General features: G+C 41.4%; 1 protein-coding gene across 1 annotated transcript in view; it reads left to right on the plus strand.

Annotated features, from left to right (window-relative positions):
- ccdc88b (coiled-coil domain containing 88B) overlaps positions 1 to 26,793 on the plus strand; it is a 38,925-nt gene that overhangs the window by 8,969 nt on the left and 3,163 nt on the right. Inside the window, exons 7-26 of the mRNA XM_058650600.1 lie at positions 346 to 486; positions 2,231 to 2,376; positions 2,825 to 2,906; positions 3,604 to 3,762; positions 6,263 to 6,409; positions 6,807 to 6,999; positions 7,221 to 7,357; positions 7,669 to 7,737; positions 8,319 to 9,011; positions 9,643 to 9,822; positions 12,272 to 12,612; positions 12,776 to 12,935; positions 13,776 to 14,174; positions 15,381 to 15,542; positions 16,561 to 16,838; positions 16,998 to 17,141; positions 18,351 to 18,537; positions 20,466 to 20,611; positions 24,356 to 24,463; positions 26,141 to 26,292. Of these exons, the coding sequence (XP_058506583.1) occupies positions 346 to 486; positions 2,231 to 2,376; positions 2,825 to 2,906; positions 3,604 to 3,762; positions 6,263 to 6,409; positions 6,807 to 6,999; positions 7,221 to 7,357; positions 7,669 to 7,737; positions 8,319 to 9,011; positions 9,643 to 9,822; positions 12,272 to 12,612; positions 12,776 to 12,935; positions 13,776 to 14,174; positions 15,381 to 15,542; positions 16,561 to 16,838; positions 16,998 to 17,141; positions 18,351 to 18,537; positions 20,466 to 20,611; positions 24,356 to 24,463; positions 26,141 to 26,292 (4,024 nt within the window). The remainder of the gene's footprint in view (positions 1 to 345; positions 487 to 2,230; positions 2,377 to 2,824; positions 2,907 to 3,603; positions 3,763 to 6,262; positions 6,410 to 6,806; positions 7,000 to 7,220; positions 7,358 to 7,668; positions 7,738 to 8,318; positions 9,012 to 9,642; positions 9,823 to 12,271; positions 12,613 to 12,775; positions 12,936 to 13,775; positions 14,175 to 15,380; positions 15,543 to 16,560; positions 16,839 to 16,997; positions 17,142 to 18,350; positions 18,538 to 20,465; positions 20,612 to 24,355; positions 24,464 to 26,140; positions 26,293 to 26,793) is intronic.

The raw sequence follows: 26,793 nt of genomic DNA on the forward strand, positions 1-26,793 counted from the left end.
TTCCCCTCCATCGTTTTTTTGTGCCAGGCTTCTCGGCCTAATAAATCATGAGGTGAGAGGTGCTCTTCCTGTGCACCTCCTGTGTGCTGTTAATATGCTTTTTTACCCGAGGATATTTCAAGCTTCTTTACATGATTATTAGTTTTGCATGCATTAGTCTGGCATTTGTGGTCACACTTCCCACATAGAAATTATAAGATTTTTTTTTTCTTTTTTACTTTGTACTTAAATCACATTTCTGCTTGGTATTCACACAACCTTCAAACCGTCTGGATAATTTGGCTGCAGAGCTGCCATTTTGTGTCAGGTTATCACAGAATATTTGAGACTCTGTCCTTGGTGCAGGTGACACAGGATCCTCGGGTGGTGCTGCCGCTGCAGTGGGAGGAGCTGGTGGAGGTGGAAGGTGCAGACTTACAGCTGGTGTTCGGCTCCATGGCCAAACAGATCCAAAGCCTGCTGGCACAGAGAGACACACACCTGGAGGTACTGGATGTGTGCACATTGACATTTGATCTTTAAAAAAATGATCTTAGAGTTAGAGTTAGGTGAGAAGGTTGATGCCACCCTCACAGAGTTTTATTTTGGATATTTCTCCTTCTGAGACGTGTGCAATGTTTTCCGTCACATCAGTATGAGAACATGCACGTCTCCTTTTATGAAGTTATAAAATCCGATGGACATAAAAGTAAAATATGCACAACTACAGCAATCGTTTCATTAAAGATTCATTGGGCCACATTGATGAACATTTCATATCTGTAACCTCTTGGATATTACATTTACTCTGTAGCTATTATTTACCACTGAACTGTTATAATTCTGCCTTGCAGGCAGCAGGAGCTGATATTAGAATGATCTTTCAGATGGTTAGTTGGTTGGACAGATTAGAAATGGACTAGAGGTGCTCGCTCTCTTCCACTGAGTTAAAAACAGACTACATTAAAATTGTATGAGATATACCATGAAGATAGAGATATATTTAAAAAAAAAAATACACAAAGGCAGCATGGTTGGTCACATTAAAATCCGATATCCGAAGATAATAAAAGATTGATGTTAAAGCATATAAAAGACGGAAGGAATATGCATAAAAAGCAAAAAGACGCCAGTAAAAAAACATTGTGTTAAAGGCCAAAGAAAAGAGGTGCATTTAAGAAGAGATTCATAAACAGCAAGTGAAGAAACCTGGGACCACATTCAATATTTTGGGAGCTTCAGCCTTGTTTCCGGGACAACCAGGAGCAGCAGTAGTAGAGTGGGGTGAGACCACTCAGTGTAAATGAGAGAATAAAATGATTTTTAAAATGCACAGAGAGCTAGTGGAGCTTGTTATGTTCATTCATCTTCCTCCGATTTATCCTCCACATGAGATTCACAGTGACCTGGAGCCAATCAGGCGAGGTACACCCAGATCACCAGTCCATCAAAGGGCCAACGTCATTCTCTCTCACACCTACAGTGAGTTTAGAGAGGCCACTTACACTCTGCATGTTTTTGGACTGTGAGAGGAAAGCAGAGAAAACCCACGGGCACACAAGGAGAACATGCAAACTCCTCTCAGAAAGACCCTCGGTCAGACCAGGATTCAAACCAGCGACCTTTTTGCTGTGAGGCAACAGTGCTAACCACATGGTAGTAATAACTAACTGCAAATGTGAAAGGACAGTCTGACTAACCTGACAATAAAGTAGTAGTTGTATGTCATGCAATAGTTGTAGTTTTTTCGCTGAAGTAAAAGCACATTATTATTAGCTCAATATAAGAGCAGCAAAGCAAGAAGTAAAACTTCTAATAAATAATCATGCATAATAAATAAATCCTCTCCAGCGAGTCAAATAAGCCCTGATGAGAAAGACTCACCTTGCTGTCTTAATTGAATCCAGTAAGGCATGAAAACACAATTTCATTTTGTATCTGCCATCACTAATGTCATGCAACATGTCAAATAGTCATCAAAGGGGCAATTACAAAAAGAGAGAAGCTATTTTCTATTCGTTTTGTGGAACAATTAACGGTTTAAAACCCATAAACACTAAAATGTGCCTACAGTCAGTTCAAAATGAACAATCATTTGTATTCATAGCAACCTTTCTTCCAATCTCGCTCCTGAAAGTCTCCCTCACTGAATCATTCCATGTCTCACTCTCTCTCAGATCTGTCTTTCCTCTGTCCTCTTTGTCCCCTTGCCATGTCCACTGACGAATCTCTGACTCCCTCTGTGTCCCAGAGGACAGCAGAGCTGTGTCGGGAGCGGGAGGCCCAGGCTGACTCAACCACCGAGTCCCTGGGTGGTCGCAGCATGGAGCCACCCCAAGGTCTGGCACTCCAGCTGGCCGATAGCAAGGCCAAACTCCGCCGCCTCAAACAGCAACTGTAAGTGTGTGTGTGTGTGTGTGTGTTTGTGTGTGTGTTTGTGTGTGTGTGTGTACAGGTGTGTGATGGAAGAACTCAAGAGAACCTTCAAAAAAGGTGTGGTAAAGGTCACCATGGAAAATGTGCAAATGATTCTGTCACACTTAATAATAGGAAAAAAACCCAGTGAGACACAAATCAGGTACTCACTAAAAATGATCCAGTTCACTCAGTGTGTTCAGTGTTGTCTGTATCACAAAGATCAGTGTTGGCCAATTATAATTTTATAAAAATACAAATGTGTTTTATTTTTAATTAACAATTCTAGCAAACTTCAGTCTTATCAGCTCAATTAAAAAATAAATAAATACATAATAGAACAACAACTTATCTGAACACTGCTTTGTTTAATTGTGTGTTTCTTTGTTGTTGTTTTTAATTATGACAGTTTTATGTTTGACTGTTTTAGGCAAGATAAAGGTGATCAGATATTGGATTACAAGCAGGAGATCCAAACCATGGAGGAACAGCTCAAGAAACTTCAAAAAGAGGTACAGACACCTGAGGCGTGACCTCGTCTCAGCTGAGCCAGACTTCACATTTAAAATGCTCATCTTTTGTTATAGCAGAGAAGATTTGTCGCATATAGAAATTCTCTGTAATTTAGGCTTAAAAATGATGAGGCACAGTGAACGTCACAAAACACACGTATAACTAACAGCCAATTAGTTAATTCCTCTAATGTATTAAACAGAAAAAAATAGTTTTGTCCTTTGGTTTTTTTGGTGTGTTTTTTTTTTTTAAACCTGACAGTATGAACACTTATAATCCAGAGCAGAACAGCCATGAATAGTCATGGTTATAAAATGTACAAATGAGGAAATAATTTAATACTACGCATTTTCTTTTCTATAATATAATAATATTTTGTCAATTACTGTAAAACAAATTATACAACAATTGACAAGGTGGAGGTGGATGAAGAAAGCCATAAGTAATGTTAAATTCTCATTAGAAATAACAGAAAAGTACTAAATAAATTTGGTGGAAGACTTCTCTCTTTGTTTTCATTCTGCTACTGTACACACACACACACACACACACACACCCCACACACACACACATTCAATCGTTCTATATCAGACTTTGTCAACATTTGCTCTGCTCTGTATCCCAGATCTGTGTACAACCTTGTATTGACCTCATCCCCACTGCTGAATGTGTGTGTGTGTGTGTGTGTGCGTGCAGAACCGCTCTCTGCAGGGCGAGGTGAGGGGCATGCGTGCACTGCGGGATGAGCTGGACTGCGCACGTGAGCGAGCTACGCGGGCCGAGCAGCTCCAGACTGAGCTTCAGAGTTGTAAGCACAGATTGCGCAGCCTGGAGCTCACGCGCACTCAGCTGAAGGTACACACACACACACACACACACACATTCAAGCACACAGCTAACAAGGCACGATTTATACCACAAAATAATGTACATTCAAACTGCGTTGGCAGTGTGTTGCATATGGAAATCTATACGGCGCAAAACCTCACTTCACACTGCCTATACAGAAACAGACAAACCCAACTACAGTTCTCACTTTTGCAAAAAGACATGTACCTGAAAAAAGTTCCACACACTCAAAAACTGCATTTCTTATCATCATTGTGTGGATTTTAGACGGACATCTTTTTATTAAAATGTCCTCTCATTCAAAGGTTTAGAGCTTTATGGAACAGTGTCAAATGTTTTTGTTTCCCTGAATGTATTTTCATTTTTATGCCTTGTAACATCAACTGGCCGAGGGACTACGGGCAGAAATTAGCCTCAGGCTACAACCTGGCATATTGACATTTTAATGTTTATCAATACGCATCGTCCCTTTCCTTAAGTAATAATAATAATAATGATAATACAAAAAATTATAAATATATATGCGTAATATATCGTATATATATGTGGAATATATATATATATACATTTATATACATATATATATATATTTACACAAACTGCAGACTGTACATCACTAAACCAAAAAAACGTTTTAAATCCCTAAAGCTTTTGCTTCCAAACACCAATTTATTCATCTTTCCACTGCCAACTGCACTAAATCCAAATCCAAAGACTTTTTACATTTCTAATTCATCATCAGAGTACAGAGACACCAACGCTGTAAGTTTTGGACATATTTTCCGCATTTTCATGCTGTAAATATAATGTCTTCATTGTCAATGCGGAAGAAAGGCAGGAACACACTGTACTGTAAAACACAGCAGACCTGTGTATTTTGAGCAGTGTACGTGCTGAAAAGAAAACCTTTGCAGTTGCTTCACTCCTTCAGGTTTCATGCAAAAGTATATGCTGTTGTGTGCGGTGTCTGTCAGTTTTTTCCACTTTTGTAAAAGTAGCACCACTTAATCTGAAAAGCTGCACATTCCACGTCACGGCCGTGAGCATTTCAGTCCAGAGTGAGTTTATGATCAAAGTCGCAGAATGAGATTATATTGAGTGATGTCATCAGGATTTACAGCCTGGAGTGGCTTCGCTGACAAACAGCAGGAGTATGGCTTCAGTTATTGGAACTTTTACACTCAAATGAGATTTATTCTGTGGCAGTATAACTCTTCTGAGGGGGGAAATGTGCTCATATTCTTGTAAAACTCCTCAGTGTCCTCTTTGTCACCTTCTCCGTCTTTTATGATTTATTTTGTGTCCCTGTGACAGCCAGACTTTTAAGGCAGGTGGAATTTCTGTTGTCTTTGGATTCATAATTCATTTTGACAAACTCACAGTAAAGTTTTGCAGAAGAGACAACATTACGTCTTAATATGCAGATGAAAACTCCAGATCATGACATTTAAGTCTTTTTTTTAATAGTTCCGGTAATTATTAGATGCAATCATTCGCACACATTGACATTTATAGTCTTTGGTGTGCTCTTTTATTATTATTAAAAGAAAATTAAGCACTTAAAAAGATCAGGGGAAACAGTTAACTTGTTTACCGTCTGATTGCTTGTGTTTATTGTTGTGTTTTTAGATCACAGCACACTACAAAAATAGTACTTTACATGAGCGGAGACAAGGACACACACGCACACGCACACACACACAAACTGGACGTAACGTATATAAAAAAGTTAATTTACAATGAATAAGCATCATGTAAACTTAAAACGAGCTGCTCCAAAAGTAGCTGATTGGCCAAACTTAAACCACTAAAGTAAAAATAAACCCTTTCTCCACTGGAGAAAGCAACACACGTACTGTTGGTAATAAGAAAAATGGTTGAATGGAGTACACACGCAGCATCCCAAGCCACACAGAAGAAAAAAAACAACCAATAACAACAATCAGAACAAGCAGAATGGGTGGAGCCACAAAGCACACACAGGAAAAAGGATGTCTCACACAGCACCCTGGCACGTAACAACTATGCTAGTGGAAACGCAATTTCACCGTGCCGTGCCGAGGCGAGTTCAGCTGGTGGAAACACGGCATTTGTTACATGGAGCAAAGAAACCAGAAAAATCTTTCATCGATTATTGGTTGACCATTAAGTTACTAATGGATTAATAATCGTTTCATTGTTGCAGCCCTTTTGTATAACGTATGCAAACATAATGAACAATTTTGAATAAATGTCTAATTGCGATTATTTGGACAGGAATTGCGATATCAGAGGGATATATATTTATTATTTGTGCAAATCTGTGTGACAAACATGTTCTTTTCAGTCTGTGGAATAAGACGTGTAAAGGTCAAGACAATTATTCATCTAAAATGATATTTTGACACACATTTTGGCTTTAACAAATATTATCGCAGTGGGCTGTTTTGCGATTGTTCAGCCTGAGGGAAGCCATCACTTTGCTAATGTCACGTTTCCTCTCCCTGTGCCCCTGCGCCCCCTGCAGGAGCAGCAGCAGCTGTGCGCAGCACTGCAGGAGACCAAAGCTCTCCTGGAAGAACAGCTGGCCGGAGCGCGGGCACGTTGCTCGTCTGTAAGGGAGCTGGAGAGGGACAATCTTTTCTTGCGTCAGAAAATCATGGACGTGGAAGCGGTGAGTATGCACTGCATTCACATGTGTAGAATATTTATTTGCTTGTCTTATTGGTTTATGGTGTATATGGCGCAGTGTGTATGTAGACGAGTGATTACAGTAATAGATAAGTATATAAGGATGTTACCGTGTTTTGATTCACTGATTTATTGTATCTGATACATTAAAATACAGCTTACAAAAAATATCAATACACAATAGTCTGCGGCCAATTTTAGTTGGCTTTTGAAGCAGTTTAAAGATTGGGCAGATTTAATCTTATTGGTAATTGTATTGCACAGTTTATAAGAATGTACTTCTCCCATATAAGTGGCTGTTCAAAATGATCCTAGCCCTTGTATAAATGTTGTGAGAGTTGTTTTTCCTGTGATAACTGTGTGTGTGTGTGTGTGTGTAGGAGCGCGACACCGAGAGGCAGCGGGTTGATGAACTGCTGGAGCTGAACATGAGCCTGGAGGCAGACCTGAGGCTCTGCAGCAGCGGCGGTGGTGGCGGCGCTGGTGGCAGCGCTCATGCCCCTGCCGCTGCAGTTCACCGGATTTTCTTCCAATCAGACCTGGACTCTGACGAGGAGCTGAGCGGATTGATTGGTCAGAGCACCTGCCTCTCTGCACACTGCCATTTAAGACATTTTAATTAACTGATAAGAGAAAATGTGCTGAGGTTTTACTGGCCCTCGGGTGATCACTTATCAATAATCAAGTGAATCCCTTAACGTATTCATTTCTCTTTCTTTTCCCCCATCTCTCTGCCTTCTCCCCTCTTCACTCTTATTCTTTTTGCATTTCTTTTACTCCTTGCCTTGTCTCAGATCAACAGCCACTGAGTGTGGAAGTGGGTGAGGCGTCAACGCTGAGGCTGCTCGGAGCAGAGCAGGAGAACGCGGAACTGAGGCGGCAACTGGAGGAGCTTCAGGCACTGCAGGAGGTCAAGGATCAGCCGTTGAAGGTCGTGACTCTCAAAAAAAATCTATAACCGCTTATCTCTCGCTTGCTACGGGTTTGAGGTCAAAGCAGAATATAAATAGCGATACAGGAAGAAGACAGAAGAGAGACTTTTGGAGAAGAATGTTCAACTGAACGGAACATCTACTGTTAGGCTAGAACAGAACATATACATATATATATATATATATATATATATATATATATATATTCTTTCAGTGTGTTTAATGAAGATACTAGTATATGACATTCATCAGTCTGCCTCAGCTGTTTGAGATGCAGTTGGAATTAAATGTAAATCTCCTGTCAATGCAGGCGGGTTCACCAGATGCTAAGGATGAGCTGGCTTGGTTGGAGATGGAGCATCAGAACATACTCACAGAGGTGGGCCGTTTGTAGGACATGGTGTTCATTATGCTACTTGCTAAGAAACCTTCAAAATAAAAAAAAGTATATCATCAAAACAAAAATATTGAGTAATCATAAAAGCCATGAAGCAGTGTGATAGTAGACATCTAATCTTGAAAGGATTACGTCAGTGACTAGTTACTTTAAACAGTTACTAGTAATGTTATTATCAGAGTGGAATGTTTTTCTTAGACCCGCTTAGTGTCCTTAATCGAATCACTTTTTGCTTTAAATTAAAGAACATCATCAAATAAACACAAAATCAAATCAAACATTCCAACACCAGCAACGTCTTCAAACCTCAAATTAGAACGAGGGACACGTTTACTGGAAAAGTGAGCGCTGCAACCTTATGTTCTTTATAATTGACCAATTTAAAACAATTGAAATCAATTAATAATTTGCTTTTTCATATTTTTTCTTCTTCTTTGTATTGTTGTATTATTTTTGAGAAAGAAAAAGGGAAGGTTTGGCCTTCAAGTTTTGTTTTCTTCAAAAAATGTTGTTATTAAAAGATTTAAAAAATAATTTAAATGTCTCTCCATTATACTTTTCAGTTCTACAACTTGAAGAATGAAAATGCCACTTTGAAACGGAACCTTGAACAATTTGAGACCAAACTGCAGCACTCAGAAGACAAGACAAACGACGAAGTTATGAAGGTAGACAGAAAGGAGGAGGAGAGGGAGGAGAGAGGAGTCCAAGGCTCTGAGTCCTGCCGGGGAGAGGGGGAAGGCAGGGTGAAGGTGACAGAGAGGAGGGAGAGGAGAGGGGAAATCATTGGTACACAGAGGGAGGCTGGTGTTGGTGAGGAAATCCTCTGCATTCAGGATGAAATAAGTGATGGAGAGCTCAAGCCCAAAAGAAGGGAAGAGGCAGAGGGAGGACATAAAGAAAGGGAGAGACAGGGGAAAGAAAGCAAGCAAGAGGAAGACCAGCTCGCACTCACAACAAGCTCGGAGTCCCCAAAGCATTCACCAAGTGTGGAGGAGAACACAGAGACGGAAGCTGAAGACCAGGCTGCATGCCACTTGCCTGCTCCTGATGTGGAGCTTCTGGTGACACAGCTCAGCAAGGCCCAGGAGGAGGCTGACAGGCAGGCAACTGTGGCCCAGGACCTGCAGTCCAAGCTGGGAGAGCAGAGCAAGAAAACGTGGGAGGCTGAGCAGAGGCTGGTGGTGCTGGAGGCTGAGCTGCAGCGCCTCAGGAAAGCTGCTGACAATCTGGCAGAGGCCCGCAGGCAAATAGAGGTATGGATGGATGGACATCATTTTTATTAAATGCTAATACAGAAATGAAGGTTGTGGATGTTTGGCTGGTGTGATGGATGAATCAAAGACCTGGTGCATGCAGCAGTTAGTTTTTCAACAGAAAACACCCAGCATGCTTTGAGGGAGCCAAGAAATGTCTCTCATCTGTGATCGCTCATCAAGTTAAATAACACGTTCTCAACACGGTTTTTGGAAATGTTTTGAGCTGATATGAGAAATTACGCAGGTTGCCACTGCATGGACTCATTTCACCACTCTCCCAGGAGCATATCATTTCAAGTGTCATTATAGAGGGAAAATTGTATATTCATACAGTAAGACATGAATGTGTTTCATACAAGGATTTTAAACACGCTCCATGGTGGTTAGCTTATACCTGCAGGATATTATCGTTTAGAACGGTACAGCCTCACTATGCTGCACAGTGTTTTACAGTGTTCACAGATTATTAGTGTCAGTTATTTTGCTTAAGTACACACATAATCTTGCGTCTGTATGACGCAATACGGTTCAGCAGCACAACAAAGTGGCAGCACCGAATAAGTGATAACTGTGTGTATGTACAGATGTGTGTGTTGTGGACACATCAACTCACTTGTTTGTTTCTCAGGTTCTTCAGTCTGAGGGTCTGACCATGGAGGAGGAGCTGTGCCGCCTGCGGAGCCAAGCAGAGCTCCACAGGATCCAGACCACGGTCATTGCCACTCTGGAGGGAGAGCGCGCAGCACTGGAGAGAGACAAGGAGACGCTGCGCAGCACGGTGGACACACTGCGCACCACCCAGCGCAAGGTTGGCCAGTCCACAAAACTCAATTACATTTAGTACATTAGAGTGAAGCATTTTCCACGTTCTCTAACCCAAAACAAAGTAGAGTACCAGAAAACCAAGCGCTCCAGAAGGGAATAAGCTTCTTAGTATCCCTTTAATTCAGAAAAAAACGTGGGAAGACATTTTTTTAAGGGAAAACTTGACTCAATAATTCTGCAAAACAGAGCATAATGTTACTTTTTCTGGAAAAAAAACCCTAAAACACACTACCTTGCATTAGATGGGGATTTGACGAATAAATTTCTCTTTAAACCACTGACACCACAGAGAGGTACTGTTCAGCTTCTTGTCTTTACACAGCCCCGTGTGGACTAAACAAGTCTGTTTTGAAACTTCACTATTTACATATTGATCCACTTCCACACTCAGAGGAGACATCGCAGCCTGAGAACATGATGCAATTTATTTAGTGTATTTTTCCAAATGTAGTTTCAGTAAAAATCTAACCATAACACTCCACTGCAGGTCTTTGGGAAATACTGTGTTTAATGTGCTCGTTACAGTAAGAGCGTGAGACATACAACAGAAATTGCAAGCTAAGGAGAAGAATAGCGCTAAGTCAGCATTAAATAAATAGCATAAAAGGTTTTCATGAATATCTCCACTGCAAGTGAGTCGTACATAACCCAGCCGCCAATGCTACTGTGCTTTCCACCGTTATTGTGGACATTGTATTCACACTGCATGACTACGTACCCAAACCCTCGCTCGTAATTCACCGTAAATATATTTTTAATACTCCCAGAATCTTTCTATTCATACTCACAATCATTATTAAAATAAAACAGGATCGGATCCAAAGAGGAACTGTGTTTAATACATGTAGTTGAAAAGAAGTGCAACAATCAAAGATAGTGATGTCAAATTGGTTTCATCAAATAGAGCTGGTCTATCCTTTATCCTCTATCCTTTATGGTTTACAGGGCTGTCTGGACAAGGCAGGTCCATGTGTAGTAAGGAATATTTCATAAATAAACAGGCTTACAGTCTCAGGTTGGCATAGGCAGGCTGACAGGCACACAGGAAGGCCAGAACAAAGTAGAGACAAGGGGATATAACCAGGGGTGGAACAGGGGGAACTGAAGTAGACAAACATAACAGAAACACTGCTGAACAAAACTCAGACAAACTCGAGCACGAGCAAAACCAACGACATGAACAAACTGACAAAGACGACTGGCACCACAGAGACTGAATACACACATCCATCTGTCTGTCTGTCCAGTCAACACTCTGTTGTCATGTGCTTCCTACAGTAAGGTGTTCATCAGCATAGCCGAGCAGAAATGTTCATAAATAAACCAGCGTCCTGTAATATTTCTCTCAGATTTGAAAATTCTGAGCACGAGGACGAAGACGTAGAGTCAGAAAACATGGAGTAAACTTTGCTTTGGCTGAAACACAAACATATAACATTGTATCCTCTTTCTCACCTTTGTTTCCTTGTTGTTTAGCTTTCCCAAACTACCAAACCCAGACACGTCGCTGTGATGATTTGGAAATATAGCAATAATAATAGAATAAGTGAAAAAGTTTGTTCCTCGAAATATTTTTATCGCGTGTGTGCTACTTTTTGTTTTAATCTATCGTTCTTCACATTGTGTCTGTTTTGTGTCTAATTCATTATTTTTACCTGTGCATAGGGTAGGGGTGGAAGAAAGTGTTGTGATATTTCATGGTATGATACTATATCAGTTCTGTGATTCTCTGTATCCACAAGGAAATATTTTTGACTGTGGTTTTGTGTTGTATTTAAATATTCAACCGCTAGTTGGCAGCTATGTTTATAGCCATTTGACTTCCACTCCTCTCGCTAGAGAAAGAAAACGATACGTTGGTTATATATGGAACTATATGTTATGGATATAGTATTATTTACTATGACAATATTGACAATCAAATCAAATCAAATATTGACAGCAAAAAATGTAGGACCTAAATGCAGGTTGCAAAAAATAAATAAATAACAAAAAGGGCAGAAGGTAAAACACAAACCTCAAAACACAGGGAGTAGAAACACAGGCAACAAGACCAGGAAACACATGGAAAAACTGCAGCAACAAACTGAACTGAATCAAAGTCACTGGGGAGCACAAGAGACTAAATACACGAGGGAGGCAGGGATAATAAGACACAGGTGAAGCACATTATGGCAGGAAAGACAATCAAAAGGAAAGACAGGACAGGAAGCAAAACTCGACAAAGTACACACAAGGAACAACTTCAAAATAAAACCAGACACAGAGAACTGAAAACCCGGGGTAAGGAAAACAAAAATAGTAAAAGAAAATCAAACAACAAATGAATTCTTACATATCACAACCCTACTGGTTTCCAATAGTATGTGTGTCTATTTTAAACTGAGGGTAAAAAAAAAAAACCTAATTATCCATCTTTCCCCCTTGACCAGAGTGACCAGTTGGAGCACACCATCCAGACTCTCAAAGCAGAGCTACAACGCCACGGGCGCAGTTTGGACACTTCCCGCCGTCAGGAGGAAGTGCTGGAGGCAGAGCTCCGTGAGGTGAACCTGGAGGCCGAATCACTGGCCAGAGCGCGAGACCAGGCACTGCTGGAGGCCACGAGGCTGGAGCAGGAGAAAGATGCGTGTCAGCTGGAGCTGGATGGCCAACGGAAGGAGGGGAGGCAGAGAGAGCGGGAGGTGGCGAGGCTGAGGCAGCAGCTGGAGAGCACGACCCTGGCCCTGGAGCACAGCAACCAAAGAGCTTGTGCTCTGGACGCTGAGCACAGGTACACACACATTCCTGTAGACACACTTAACCTTAATCAAGAGGGGAGGGCACGGTTAAGTTCACAAGGCACGAGGGAGTGCTCTGTGCTGCATCATGCATTTATCTGCAATGTCAATTCTGTCTTCATTTCAACCCTCGGTATGTTGCCCCCTGGTGTGCAGACGTGTGTGTCAGCAGCTGTGTGAGTCTAAGGAGCTCTGCACTCAGCTGCACGACCTGGAGAAAGAACTCGGCACTCGATTAACCAGCATGGAGGAGGGTAAACAGCAGCTGGAGGAGCAGCACACAGACGCTCAGGCCAAGATGATCTCACTGTCCCAGGTGAGCACGGTTGTGCACGTGTGTTTGGTAGTGAAGTCACTGACAGTAATCACAATCTAGATGTAGAATACTTAAGGCAAGGGCCTTGCTTTACAGAGGCTGCCACCATCTTGCACTGTCATGATATTACAGCAGCTCCAATCGTGCGTGATATTCTTAGTTTGCAGAAGCTTACTAGGCAAACAAAGAAGAATGACATCCTGTCTGTTATGTGAGGGCCAACGTAGTTCCTCCAAACACTTTGTGACAAATTACAGTCTCACCATTCGATGTTACTAATTCTTACACACTGGAACTTTTAGAAAACTGACATTTCTATGACATAAAGTCACAAAAACAGCATGTTAGGGCATTTTTCTATTTTCCCGTATTATTACGCCTTTAGTATGTTGTTCACACTGGAAAAGTAAGAACAGCACCGTTCCACAACGCAGAGCACATGGGGAATAAAGTTCTGCTCAGAGGTGGAAAAATAAAGTGTTTGAATTCTTAGTGTGAACTTTATCAAACAAATGTTTTCTACTAACAATTCCAAACTGCATGAACATTTCAGTGACGACACAAAATGATGCTGCTGCTGAAAACACTATATTGTAATTTTGCATACCAGTCAAGTCAGTGAATAATTTATTGTTTGCATACATTCATTTCTAGTCCATACACACTAACAACCACTAATCTAACTGAACACTGCTGTTCAGTTATATCAGTATAGTATATCATTAATATGCAGTGTGGAACCGGGTCATAACTATAATGTGGTGTTTAGATTTGTGTTTTACGTTCCTCCACAGGAGTTAAATCCCTAAACACTGTATTTCACCCGATATCTCTTATCAGGACCTTTCCAGTGAGCGTGCACATTCTCAGGAACTCTCCGCTGAAGTAAAACGCCTGAGCAAGAAGCTACAAAAAGCTGAAGCTGAACGAAATGTAGCCACAGAGTCCCTCAGCCAAGCACAGGAGAGGACGGAGTCGCTCTCCCGCTGCCTGAAGGAGAGCGAGTCTCTCCTCCTGTTGGAAAAGCGAAGAAGAAGCACCGATGTGGACACCGTGTCAGATTTCAATTCAGACGTGTCAAACAAAACGCACATTCATCAGACACACAAGCAGGACATGTCGCCTCTGGATGAATGCCCTGAAGCCAGCAAAGGTCATGACCTTCCCATGAGTCATGATTATGCCACAAAAGAGACAGAGAAGCAACTGAGTGAGAGGTTGACAGAGCTGGAAAAAGAGGTGTGTAGCTGTATTTCAATGCATACTGTGCATTTATGTGAATAAGACGTATGTGCTCGTCTCAAGACTTTAAAGTCCCATCTCCAGTATGTCTGTGTCGTTCCGTGTGACGTCTGTGAGAGCGAGATGATCTGTAGTATGTTGAAATCCTTGCTCCGGGGATGTTTGACGACTATAAGCCCACAGTCGACTCCCACAAGTGCAGCACTTTATTTCTAAAGCTACTGCTTTATCTCTGCTCATCAGTTTTTATAATGTCACCTCGGCTACTGTTAATCTTCCTTATCTCCACGGCTGCTCTTGTGCTTCAGCTCTTATTCTTTTTCTCTCTCACACACACGCGCGCACACATTATGTCGTGTGTCTTGCGTCAGAATGTAAGGGGCGGCTCCAGCACTGCCAAGGTCAAGAATTCCTCAGTATGAGTCTGCATTAACGCTGTCAGGATTTAAAGTTTTAGATTAGGATTGATGACATAAGACGACTGTCACCTTTACGCTTCGATTCCTCCAGTGCCACACTCAAATTCTAATTATCTTTTTAGACATGAATAAATAAATGTTATATTATATTACTTTTGGCTTTGAGCTGTTAATCAAGAAATCCCCAGTGGCATCCAGACTCTTTTTCTTTTTAAATGTCTGAATCCGTTGTTTTTAGTAGCACCAAATGGAAATACTAAAGCATTACCATTTCAAATTTACACCACGCCATAAGCTGGGAAAAAACTGGTGAAATACTGAAAAAAAAGTGAAAATCCCCCGCGAAGCAGCGGGATTTGTCCAGGTGCTCGGCAAACATGTGAAGGAATTCAAAGGCAGCGCGATCACACACCTGAGCCGAGCCACAAAACCCTCCCGACGATGTTGTGAAATGTGTTGTCACACTGCCATTTACTAAAAATATTCATATAAGTTCACAATGTATGAACAGAGGAAAGCAGAGTTGCGCTGTGCTGCGAGGCCATTTTAATTTAAGATAAAACACCTTCAGCTGATTTATAAAGTACCCTTCCCCCCCCCCCCCCCATCATTTCTAATCTTCATTAGATTTTTATATTTCTTCATATTCGCCTACAGGCAATCGATTTCATCTCTGTGGATACGTTTTTTGAGACAGAAACCTGCCTCACAGCACTGTCGTTGTACAGCGACAACGTTGTCATGTGGCAGCTGTTGCTGAACATGGCTGTGAATGTTTCTGCAGAAAGCAGTGGCGGTTGCAGGACAGGAGGCGCTGCTGTCCCGTTTGTCTCAGTCCCAGGAGATGAGTGAGCACCTGAAAGAGCAGCTGGAGGCGCTGCATCGACACTCCCTCAGCCTGCAGGACTCCTGCACTCGACTGCAGACGCTCAACACCCAGCTGCAGGTGACCACAGCAGGATTATGTAACGCGACACACTTGAGAGTTTCCCTTCACATGATCTACATCGTATCTAAAGAATGGGGATGATGTGTTTTGTAAATTGGGGAAAATGGCTTATTTAATGTTCTTATATCAGTGCCACTCTTATGTCTGCATGGTAAATTCAGGAGCACAAAGCATTTTATTCTATACTGTATAACAGTAGATATTAAAGATAATAAATAAACATGAAGTGGAACTTCAAGGATATGGGCTGTTTCAGTCGTGATGTAAAATCCATCACTCTGTGTCACCACTGACACAAAACTATACGATACTATACTGAGGAACATAGAGATAATCATGTAGAACTCAGTTGACAGTGGTTTAAATGTAACAGACTTTCATTTATACTGAAACGTTACACACTACAGCTTTAAATCTTTGAAAATCAGACACAAACTAAGGGCAGACAAACTTGTGCTCAGGCTGTCCGCTCATTTAAATCAGGCCCCAAAACATTATTGTTTACTGCAGCTTTTTCCTAAATTCTCAAATTATTATTGGCAAATCCCACTTTTGTCTCTTATGATTTTAACGTCCATTTTAATTTGAATGTATTTCTCTGCCTTTGTAAAGCACTATGAGATGCCCCGTGTATGAACAGCGCTATACAAATAAACCTGCCTTGCCTTACAGACAATATTACGTCAAAAAAAAAGAGCAGTTTAAATTGAAAAGGATTTACCGCATGTCTTTTATTCCCACTGCCACTGGCTTCTTAAATAATTCCATGTGATTTCATCATTGTTCTTTTATTGGCTTTTCTCCCCAAATTGAGTGTTTTATTCTAATAAGGATCATACTGCTTTATTTAAGTATTTTATTCAATTTGCCTGTTTGAATTGTAGTGTGTTTTCATGTTTTTTTTTTTTTATCCTTTGTTGTTTTTGTTGTGTGAATACTGCTCAACAAATTGCCCATTGGGGGAATAATACAATTCTTTTCTATTCTATATTCTCATATATGCTCCGTAAAAAAGATGGACCAAGCATCACTGAGCTCCCAGCATTCAGCGGCGGTGGCGCGCTGCAGCCAGTGCGAGGCTCGTTGTGCGACTCTAGAGGCCGAGTCTAAAGTGTGGGTGCGGGAGCGGGAGGAGTCCGCGGCGAGGGTGGCGGCTCTGAGGCGGGACCACGAGCGGATGACAACGCTGCAGCAGCAGCAGGAGGCGGAGCTGGAGGAGCTGCTGGACAAGCACTCTGAGCTGAGGAGCAATAACCGTAGCCTGGAGGCCCAGTACAGGGAGCTGGAGGCCAGGTACAACACTCACTCATCAAATCATCACAGTCAAGACTTTTTTATATGTCTTTGTGAGGACCTAAGCACAGAAATACGTATACAAATAAAACACAAAACCAACAAACACAGTGTTGTTGTTTTTTTGTTGAGGGTGAATGTTATCTTTGCAATCTCAAGGTACAAGGAGCTTCTCAATGAGAAAACCCAGATGGAGGAGAGGGAGCGGGAGATGAAGGTGCAGAGAGAGGAAATGGAGGCAGAGGCCCAGAAGACGCTGGAGAGAGAACGAGCGCTGGAGAGGCTGAAAGAAGACAACGAGAGGTAAAGATTCCCCTCGTCCTCAGCGTCACATTTACGCGCTCTCCTCTCGCTGCCGGCGTGTTGATCTGAATACAGCGAACAGCAGCATTAACCTGTCGACTACATATGAATTATGATGAGCAACACACAGGCATCCGTTTGAAAGCAAATGTTCGGGTGGGAATGTACAGAAGCGCTCGATGCAGGGAAGCCACAGCGCACGGAACTTTTCTTGAAACTTTTCAAAGCGTATATTGGAAAAATATTCTGCATCTGCATTCAAGTCCATTCATTTAAGAGGAGTTTCCTGTACGACGTCGGCTAAGAGGCCTTAGAAAAACCAAAAAGTAAAAGATACAAGAGAGTGATTTTATTGTCTTGCCTTTATCAGATATCCAGGTTTCATAAGAATCTTTCCAAACAACATAAATCAGGATAGATCCGTTCATGTTGGAGTTAAGTTTACAGCCTCTTTTAACTGCCCTTGAAATTTCTTGCTCCAGCTCCTCAAATGTGAGCAATTACTAGCTCCGGTCGTCTCTAATTGTAAGCTTGTTATTTAGGACTGTCCGACATGTCTACGCTAAATGCTTAAAATCATTTTTCTGGATAAATTGTTAAGGAATATAATATTAAAACGCCGCATATAATGATAGATAGACAGTTTCTGGTGTAATAAACAAAGACTCATTATTTGTCCTCATCATTTGAACTCATAGTAAAAAGTTTTATTCCAAAACACTTTGATTCCTCGCTGGGAAAATTAAAGGATATTTATTGCTGCTGAATATTAGCACATTTTCCCCCCTCAGTGATCATTACGAGTTTCATCTCATCTCATTACAGTCCTAATTACAAAATAAGACAAAGATGATTGCTTACTTCAAAAAAATGGGACTCATTTGTAAGCAATAGCCTGAAACCACAGAGTGACAATGACGTGCCGCAGTCTTTCTAAACCATTTTTGCCTGATTTGATGTTGGATGTATCCATTGTTTATTGTTTGGCTCATAAAGCAGAGCGGGCTGTTCACTGAGCCGAATGTCGGGCTGTTTGATCCTCGGCTCCGACCGTCTGCATTCTGAAGTGTCCTTGAACAACACACCGCACGCTCACTCACTGCCGTCCGCGTTTGATGTTTGAGTGACACAGAAGTGCTCCATGAATGCAGTCCGTTTACCATAACAGAGACAGTGGTGAGCAAAAGCCTTTGCATGTGGGTGTCACAGGCTTCAGGCCCACCAGAAGGAGTGGCTGGCACTGCAGACGGAGCTGTTGGCTCAGGGCTTGGTGCTGAGGGGGGAGCTGAGCGCCTCCCAGCTGGAACGGACTCGACTGGAGGGGGAGCTCAGCGCACTGAGGGAAACCAACCAGAGCCTGGACCTCAGCAACGCCCGCCTCACCAGCCAGTACCAGGTATTAACCACACACACACACATGCACACGCACACGCACACGCACACGCACACGCATGCACACGCACACACACACAGGTGTTTTGTATTCATGCCGCAGTTTCAATATTTACTGCTTTGCAGTGGAAACATTTGCATACTCTTCTTCCCTCTTAAAAACTACGTGTTTAAATGGTTGAAATGGTTATTTAAAATTAGGATTTCATTGCATTGGATTTATATAGAGCATATTTTACACAAACAAAATAATAAATTTAACAGTTGTTATAAATGCAAGTTTCACTCGGACACGTCAACAAATGATGTACTGGTCCAAACGGAAAATGAATATAAAGTAGCCAATAAGGCACATGGACATCTCTTGCCTCTAGGGGAGAAGTTAGTCATCTGTCAGTCAAGCACTGACTATAGACTCTCCAGTCTGTTTAAAAAGTTCAAGAACCAGAAGGGGATGTTTTGTTCTTTATCTCATGAAACCACTGCTCACTCTCCTGATCCGGTGATGCACAATTCAACTGCTCGTGTGTGTGTAGAACTCAAGACAAGTGCAGATCAGGCTCTTTTGATTTTATCTCTCAAGAACAGTCACATACGTCTGTGTGGCTGGAGCCAGGTTAGGCACAGGTGACAAAATCCACCTCCCTGCACCTCCATCACACTAACTGTATGTGTGTGTGTGTGTGTGTGTTTTGTCAGGGAGCTGTTGCATGGCAACCAGCAGAGACATCATCAAGTTACTGCACCTGGCCAAGAAATAGTTCAGCTCACGACCATAAATAACAACACGCATCACATTTTTACACTTCAGTTTAGTTTGGATTAAAGAAGAACAAACGTGTGAGAGATTTAGATAAAAAAACAACTGAATGATGATGTGTTTTAATTTAAAAAATACATTTAAAAGAATAATGTTTTCTCCCCCATAACTGGGATATTTCTTCACGCTTGATTAACTGAAACAGCTCTAACTGGCAGTTGTCAAATAAGAACAATAATCGTGTTTTTCAGTATTATCTGCATGGTAATCTGAATTGTGCTGATTTGTGCTGTGTCCTGTTTTGAGAGGCTCGATTCATTCGGACCCAGAATGTTCTATTATTTTCTTACCGCACTTGCACTCAAGTATCATGGTTTAATCAAAACATGACAAAAGGGTTATTGCCTCAGTCCTACTTTAGAGTTCCTTCAGACAGACTCAAATTTACCAGAGAATGGGATGCGGTTTTCACAAGACTTTACTCAAAAACATCATTGACATTGCTCTAGTGAAGATATCACACACACAGGCTTCTTATTAAACTGTAGAAACTTATTTTTCAGCCATTTCTTACTGTGTATTCACTGACTAGTCATGCACCCAATCATGTGTCCTTGTCTGTTAAAAAGCAGAGTTATAAACCTTTTAATGCGCTCGCTTTTGTTCAGAGCGCAGCTGAATGGATCATGCGGCCATTTGCGAGGCCTTAGTTTTGTGCTTGTCGGTGAACGTTGCTGAACTCAAGCCTCTTAAAAAGACAAAAGGTGTTTGTGACGAACACCCAGGTCATGTCGATACTAGCTCGAGCTCTGTGGCCCTTAAATTCTGTTTGTCTGTTGTTAGTGGAGGTTGTGGCTGAGCACATTATGAAGTCTCGGGGTTTTGAGACCTTTTCAAAACCGAGCGCTTTTGTAACTGCTATTCACTTCGATTAATCTTTCTTTTTTCCCCGTTGAGTTCTCAATGTGAGCTTTGAATTGCTTCTTCTGTTTTCTGTGATCATCTTCACTTTAAAATGTAATCATTTACATTATGAGGACTTGCTTTTTGTCCCCACAACATGAGTCATACCTGGAAAACACACACACTCACTATTCATTCACAGGCATGTATTGATCTAAGCGGGCTGTTCATTTTGACTGACTGACATTTTTGTGGTCTTGTATTCACAGCTGTTGACGCAGCTGAAGGGGAACATGGAGGAGGAGAACCGACACTTAGTGGAGCAGAACCAGAGTCTGCTAAAGGGGAACCGCTCCTTACTGGAGCAGAGCCTGGAGCACCGTGACCAGCACTATTCACAGGAGAAGGAGTACCAGTCAGTACACATGCAACCAGATGATTTGTTTAGCAGAGAGTTTCTGGTGTGACAAACAAAAGCAGGGTTAAAAGGGGGAAAGTGGCTTCAATCAGGAAGGAAATAATATGATGCTTGTTTAAGGGTTTTATACTGTGAAGATAACAGTTTTCACAGTGGTAGAGCACTCAGCATTCGTCCTTTTTCAATTACTAAAAAGTCTCGTAGCGAATAAATCCAGAAATAGAGGTGAACATGCAGAGCCGGCCTCACCCTTCAAGTAATGAGTCAATCTTTTAATAGCTTTACATTTTAATCTTAAATTCTTGGAAAAGGGACATTTAATCTGCCCCCCTCCTCGAATTACAGATTTAAATATCACTCATTTCAGTGTTCTGTGTAGCCTGTCTCACCTCGGCACACGCAGGAAGTTTTTCTTTACAAACACTTTTATTTGTTCCTTCAAGGCTGCATCTTATTTGTTTTGGAATGACTTGACCACAGGGGGATCCTTCTCTTTGCCCAGTGCATGTTGTGATATTAGAACACAGACGGCTGAAGGATGCAGAAAGATTCAATTAAAGGTCAGATGTTATGTTGGGACGCACAATGTTATTATTGGCAGATATTGGCTTGAAAATGGATTATCGGATATCGGAAAAACTCACCAAGATCATCTGTGGATATGACTAATGACTACACCAGGAGGCTAAATAGGCTGCTACCACCTTGACTTCTATGCTGGTGACCTCTACAACTATTATTATTTTTCCTGTTTATTCATATTTCTCAATGGAGACTATTTACATCCATCTGCTGCGACAATATGAAAAGGATTATGTTCACTTCACCACAGGAGAGAATAAATTGCCTCTGCAGTTGGGAAAAATGGACATATATCGGATATCGGCAAAAAGTCCAATATTGTGCATCTTAATGTCATACTTTAATATCATTTCAAAGAACAAGTCGAGGGAGAACACACGAGGGTGATGTGTGTGTGTGATTAATGAAACGTTTGGAAAAAAAAATATAATAGAAAATACTTTATGCACGGTTGCAGTTATGTAATTATTACTAAATATATTCACAAGAGATGTCAGTTTTGTTTTGATATAAAAGCCTCAATGAAAAGAGTCAGAGCAGCAACATATGAGACAAATAATACACATTTTTGAACATTACAGCATGAAAAATTCTTGTATTCAGAGTAAAAATAGGAAGCAAAACACACAAGTGTTTCATGCACTGTTTGAAAAGCTTCTAACCAAGCCACTTATTTTCCCTCTGGAATATTATTGCATATGTTATTATCATCCCAGCGCCTGGAGATCAGAATCATGGGTGTACAGTTCAGGATCCAAACTAACACCAGTCCAAAGAGGGAAGTCAGGGCAAATCAGAGGTCTGGGCTGAGGCTGATATTTATGTGTGCAAAGACAAGTGCATTATGGGAAGATAAAATTACTCACATTAATCACAAAACTCCATCAAATATTACATTTTCAATCTGGTTCAGATTTTTTTTAATAGCTTATAGTTGTAAGTGTATATTTAAGATAAAGATGCCTCGTAAACACTTTATTTAGTTGAAGCAGATTTAAAGACTTCCACACACTCAGCAGTTTCAGACAGTCTTATATTTTCAGGCCTCTGCACTGGTGACAGCTGTGTCCAGAGGCACTGTGTTTACTGGTTGTCCATCTGTCTGCCCCACTCTCGCGGGCGTGATGTCTCGGGAACGCCCCGAGGGAGTTTCTTTAAATTTGGCACAAGCGTTCACGTTAATTCAGAGATGAACCAGTTAGAGTTTCTGGCAGTTTAGGTGTAAAAGGTCAGCGTATTTGTGACTTCATAAATCATGTTTTTGGCTGAAACTCAAGCATAGAGAAGGAAATTCGAGGCAAGGCAGCTCCGTTTGTACGGTTAAAGATGAGAAACATTAAAACCCACAATTTGAACAACCCCCCCCCCCCCAAAAAAAAAGGAAAAATAGAGAGAAATAAAATGGTTTACATTAAATTATGTAAAGAGTGCACAGTGCAGTAAATGGTTACAATTTAAATCATAAGCATATGAGAATAGAAATGTTTTCAACTTGGAAAATTATTTCTATTAGGAGTTTGCATGTTCCCCCCCGTGTGTGCGTGGGCTTTCTCCCGGTTCTCCACTTTCCTCCCACAGTCCAAAAACATGCAGTTTTGGGGTTGGACACTCTACATCGACTGTAGGTGTGAGTGTGAGAGTGGATGGTTGTTTGTCTCTAAGTGTCCCTGTGATAGATTGGCGAACTGTCCATGGTTTGACCCCAGCTTTTCACCCTATGTCAGCTGAGATTGGCACCAGCGACCCCCACGACCCTCATGTGGAGGACAAAGCGGTAGAAAATGAGTGAGTGAGTGAGTGAGTGAGTGAGTGAGTGAGTGAGTGAGTGAGTGAGTGGTAGCCTGTTCCAGTTGTGTGCAATGCAGCAACAACAGCCAAATGCTGCTTCATCACACATATTTGGACTGATCGACTACCTGACCTGATTCAGTAGATCTCAGAGGCTGGAGTGGAGTCAGTATAATGCTCTTGAGTTACAGCGTTCTGAATGACCTGCAGCTGTTAAATGCTCTTTATTGAGTCCTCTCAGAAGATCATTACAATAGTCAAACCGACTGGAGATGAAAGCATGGATGAGCTTCTCGTGGTCTCCACTCTTGATATGTTTTTAAAAGGAAGCACAAGCTCAAACCTCCGCCAAGACTGCTCAGTTCCCCAATTTGTCAATACATTCTAGTGATGATACCTTTCCAGGTCACCACCGCAATCTAATCATTTCTTCCTTGGACCTTAACCTACGTCCTCAGAAAATTGAATCAAAATCCATCCTTTAGTTTTCGAGTTATGCTGCTCACAGCCGGACAAATGCAGCCAAATATATAACGCCAAATACACTTACAGTAGTACCTTTTATTAAATTCCTTTAAGTCCGTCCATTTTTTACCTCCTTATCCTCCACATGAGGGTCACGGGGCCATCACAGGGCCTCCTTACATATTTGAGTCTGGTCAGAGGCATATAAACATCATTTTTTTTTGTTTATCAAAAATATAAAAATGACTTTTGCACTTGAAATGATGAAGTGCGTTTGCTTCTCTAATCTAGCGCTGGAGAAAATGTGGGGAAGTCTTTAGAGGACGGCGTTAGCATTCATAACATAAATGGAACTGGCCCTGGAGGCTCATCAAAGTCTGACATCAGTGTCATTTCATAAGTTTGATACCGATCCACTGCAATCAGATCACTTCTGAAAATGCGCTCTGCAGTGATGAGAGCGGCTTTGTGAGGCTGTGAAGCTGAAAATGTACAGAGGCTCTTTATATTAAGCCAATACTCCAATAAAATGTTTCATTTCCCATCACTGACCTTTGCTCTCTGCACCAGAGACCCTACATAACACGTGTTTGGGAAAATGTCAATTTTGTAATTGTAAATTAGAGGAAAATAGACGATAAAGCACCAGAGTGACTGACAGCTGGTATCATCGTATTGTCAGATTCACAGACATCAGAGATCTTCTCCACCCACCACTCTAACCAGTAACCAACTGGGATTGTTATTCTCTGACTGAAACCTTGAACCCTTTAACATCCACATCCACACACAGTGATTTTCTGATCCTGAGACATACTGAATGCAGGAAGTGAATGAATCAAATCTCCTTTGCAGATTCATCCTGTTTTTATTCTCATGCTTTATCTTCTGTTTCTTTTCTTTCAGGGAGAAGCTGAGCGAGCTTCGTCGGGAGAAGCAGAAGTTGGTGGAGAAGATTATGGATCAATATCGAGTCCTTGAGCCGAGCATGCTTCCCACACCCACCAAGACTAAGTACTATACACATATTTTATACATACGTAGTAGTTTTAAATGCTACTTCAATTAAGTAAAGAATTATAACAGTAATATAATAATAACTGTGATCGTAGTACACAGTATTTATAAAGGATGTTTTGATGTTGAGGAGTGAAGTGAAATATTGTACGTTGTAGTCACATTTGGGCACATTATCTGTGTCATTTTAGATTTTAAATGTGTGACTAGAAGTTTAGAACGCTACGCCTAAAACCAGGAACACCACACTGTGCCTTAAAATCTTTAAATGACCCAATTTTGTACGTTGAAGTGAGGAAATTACTTTTACAATTACACACAAGCACTGAGATAAACAACAAGAGCCAAACAAATAACCAACTACAACAACAAGAAAAACAGTTTCAATTGTACATCCTGATGTGAAGCAGCCATAAAGTGAGAAGCTGCACTTCTGACCATCACCGTAGCTTTTTATTCTTCTTCTCACTCGTCCTCATGTTTTGTTGAGCTGGAACAAATATCCGCTCTGAGAAAAAGAGCTGAGGTTTACTGAAGGTTTTGGCTCCTGTTCATTGTTACGTCGGCTTTGCTTCCAGACTCTCAGAGACATGATAGTATTGTTTGTATCTGGTAATGGACTGGCTCAAATGTACGCTGTTGTCTGAATGCGATCGGGTCCACACGTCACTGTTAGATATACTGTTACAATAACACGTTGAATGTTGTCGTTTCACAGAGTTACTGTGAGTCTATCGCGTGAACGGTTACTAATGTGACGACCATATTCTCCACATAAGGTGATGATTTTCCTCTCACATCACACCTTGAAAATAATGGATTCTTCGATGCAAGACTGAGATTTAGACTGAAATCTCAAGTACAATCCTCTCACAAAGACTCCTTTGTAGAAACGACTCAGAACGGGAGAATAAAACATTAATGAAGTCACAGCCTTGAGACTTTATTGTGATCGCTCATACGCTCATACTGTATGTATCTGCAACTTTAACCGAAAGTCCAGTTCACTGGGTGGACGCTGGTCTGTGTCCTGTCTAATCGTTTGTATTGCAGTGTTCTAAACGTGCCTTATGGACCCGATGCTGCAATAACATTACACTCATGACATATTTAAAATGGATTATCTTGACAGCACGCTATAGAATTATTATTCTATTATAATAAATGATAGAATTGTCATTGCACAAATACGGCAGAATTATAAAAGCTGTTTCCGTACCTCGATGCTGTAAAGAAGAGAGAAGAACAAAATAAATGTAAATGAAAAGAAACCTATTTTTAGAGCGGCAACTGTCGATTCCCTTTCACAGATCGATGAATCTGTCGATTATTTCCGCGATTAATCGAGTAATCGTTTGGTCCATAAAATGTCAGAAAACGTCCACAGACAGAAAATGATAAATTCTTTGTTTTATGGAGCAAAGAAATGAAGAAAATATTCACATTTGAGAAGCTGGAACAATCAGAAACCTCGTTATAATCAGGAAAAAAGCTTCAGTAATTGTTTCAGCTCTGCATATTTTAAACAACATACAGGAAACGAGTGATACTTGGTTATCTCCGTGGTGTTCTCTCAAACATCGGGGCTCACACACACACACACACAAACAATGACACACACTCTCTTGTCTAACCCGTCTTTGTAAATGGTCCCTGTCCACTGTGTCCTCCCAGGAAATCTAACTGGATTGCAGACAGGATGAAGAAGCTAATCAAACCCCGTGGAGGAGGAAGAGAGGGACGCGCCCTCTTCACCGCCTTGGGCAGTGTGGAAAACCTTGCTGACAGCAGTGAATTTACATCAGACACACACTCACCTCAGCCTGGTGAGACCTCACACACACACACACACACGGTCTTTCACTTTCTCTCCTTCTCTCACAAACACAAGCCCGATGGTTTTCACACAGATATGCTCGCATGCTCAAACCACCAAGCAAGGCTACGGCCATGCATACAAATCATCTCATGACTACCAAGTGCGCTCGGCGTTGATAGCGGCGCTCGTCTCCTTGGATCTCGCGCTGCAGAGACTTTACCGAGTCTGGACTTGTCTGCTAACCACATGTTGGAAACAAAGAGTCAGAGAGACAGAGACAGAGATGCTCTCAAAGCCAAGATTTAAACCCTATCTCTCTTTCTGACATACTATTAGTGTGCACAGTGACATTTTATTTTTCCTTTTCATTGACCCCCCACACACACACACACACACACACACACACACACACACACACACACACACACACCACCCCTGCTTTCCCCGGGCACTTTTGGTTGCTGGAGGTTTTTATTAGCGCTGTGTCCCAGAGGGACATTCAATCTCT

The sequence above is a fragment of the Solea solea genome, chromosome 14 (genome assembly GCF_958295425.1).
Source record: "Solea solea chromosome 14, fSolSol10.1, whole genome shotgun sequence".
In the NCBI taxonomy this organism is placed as follows: Eukaryota; Metazoa; Chordata; class Actinopteri; order Pleuronectiformes; family Soleidae; genus Solea; species Solea solea.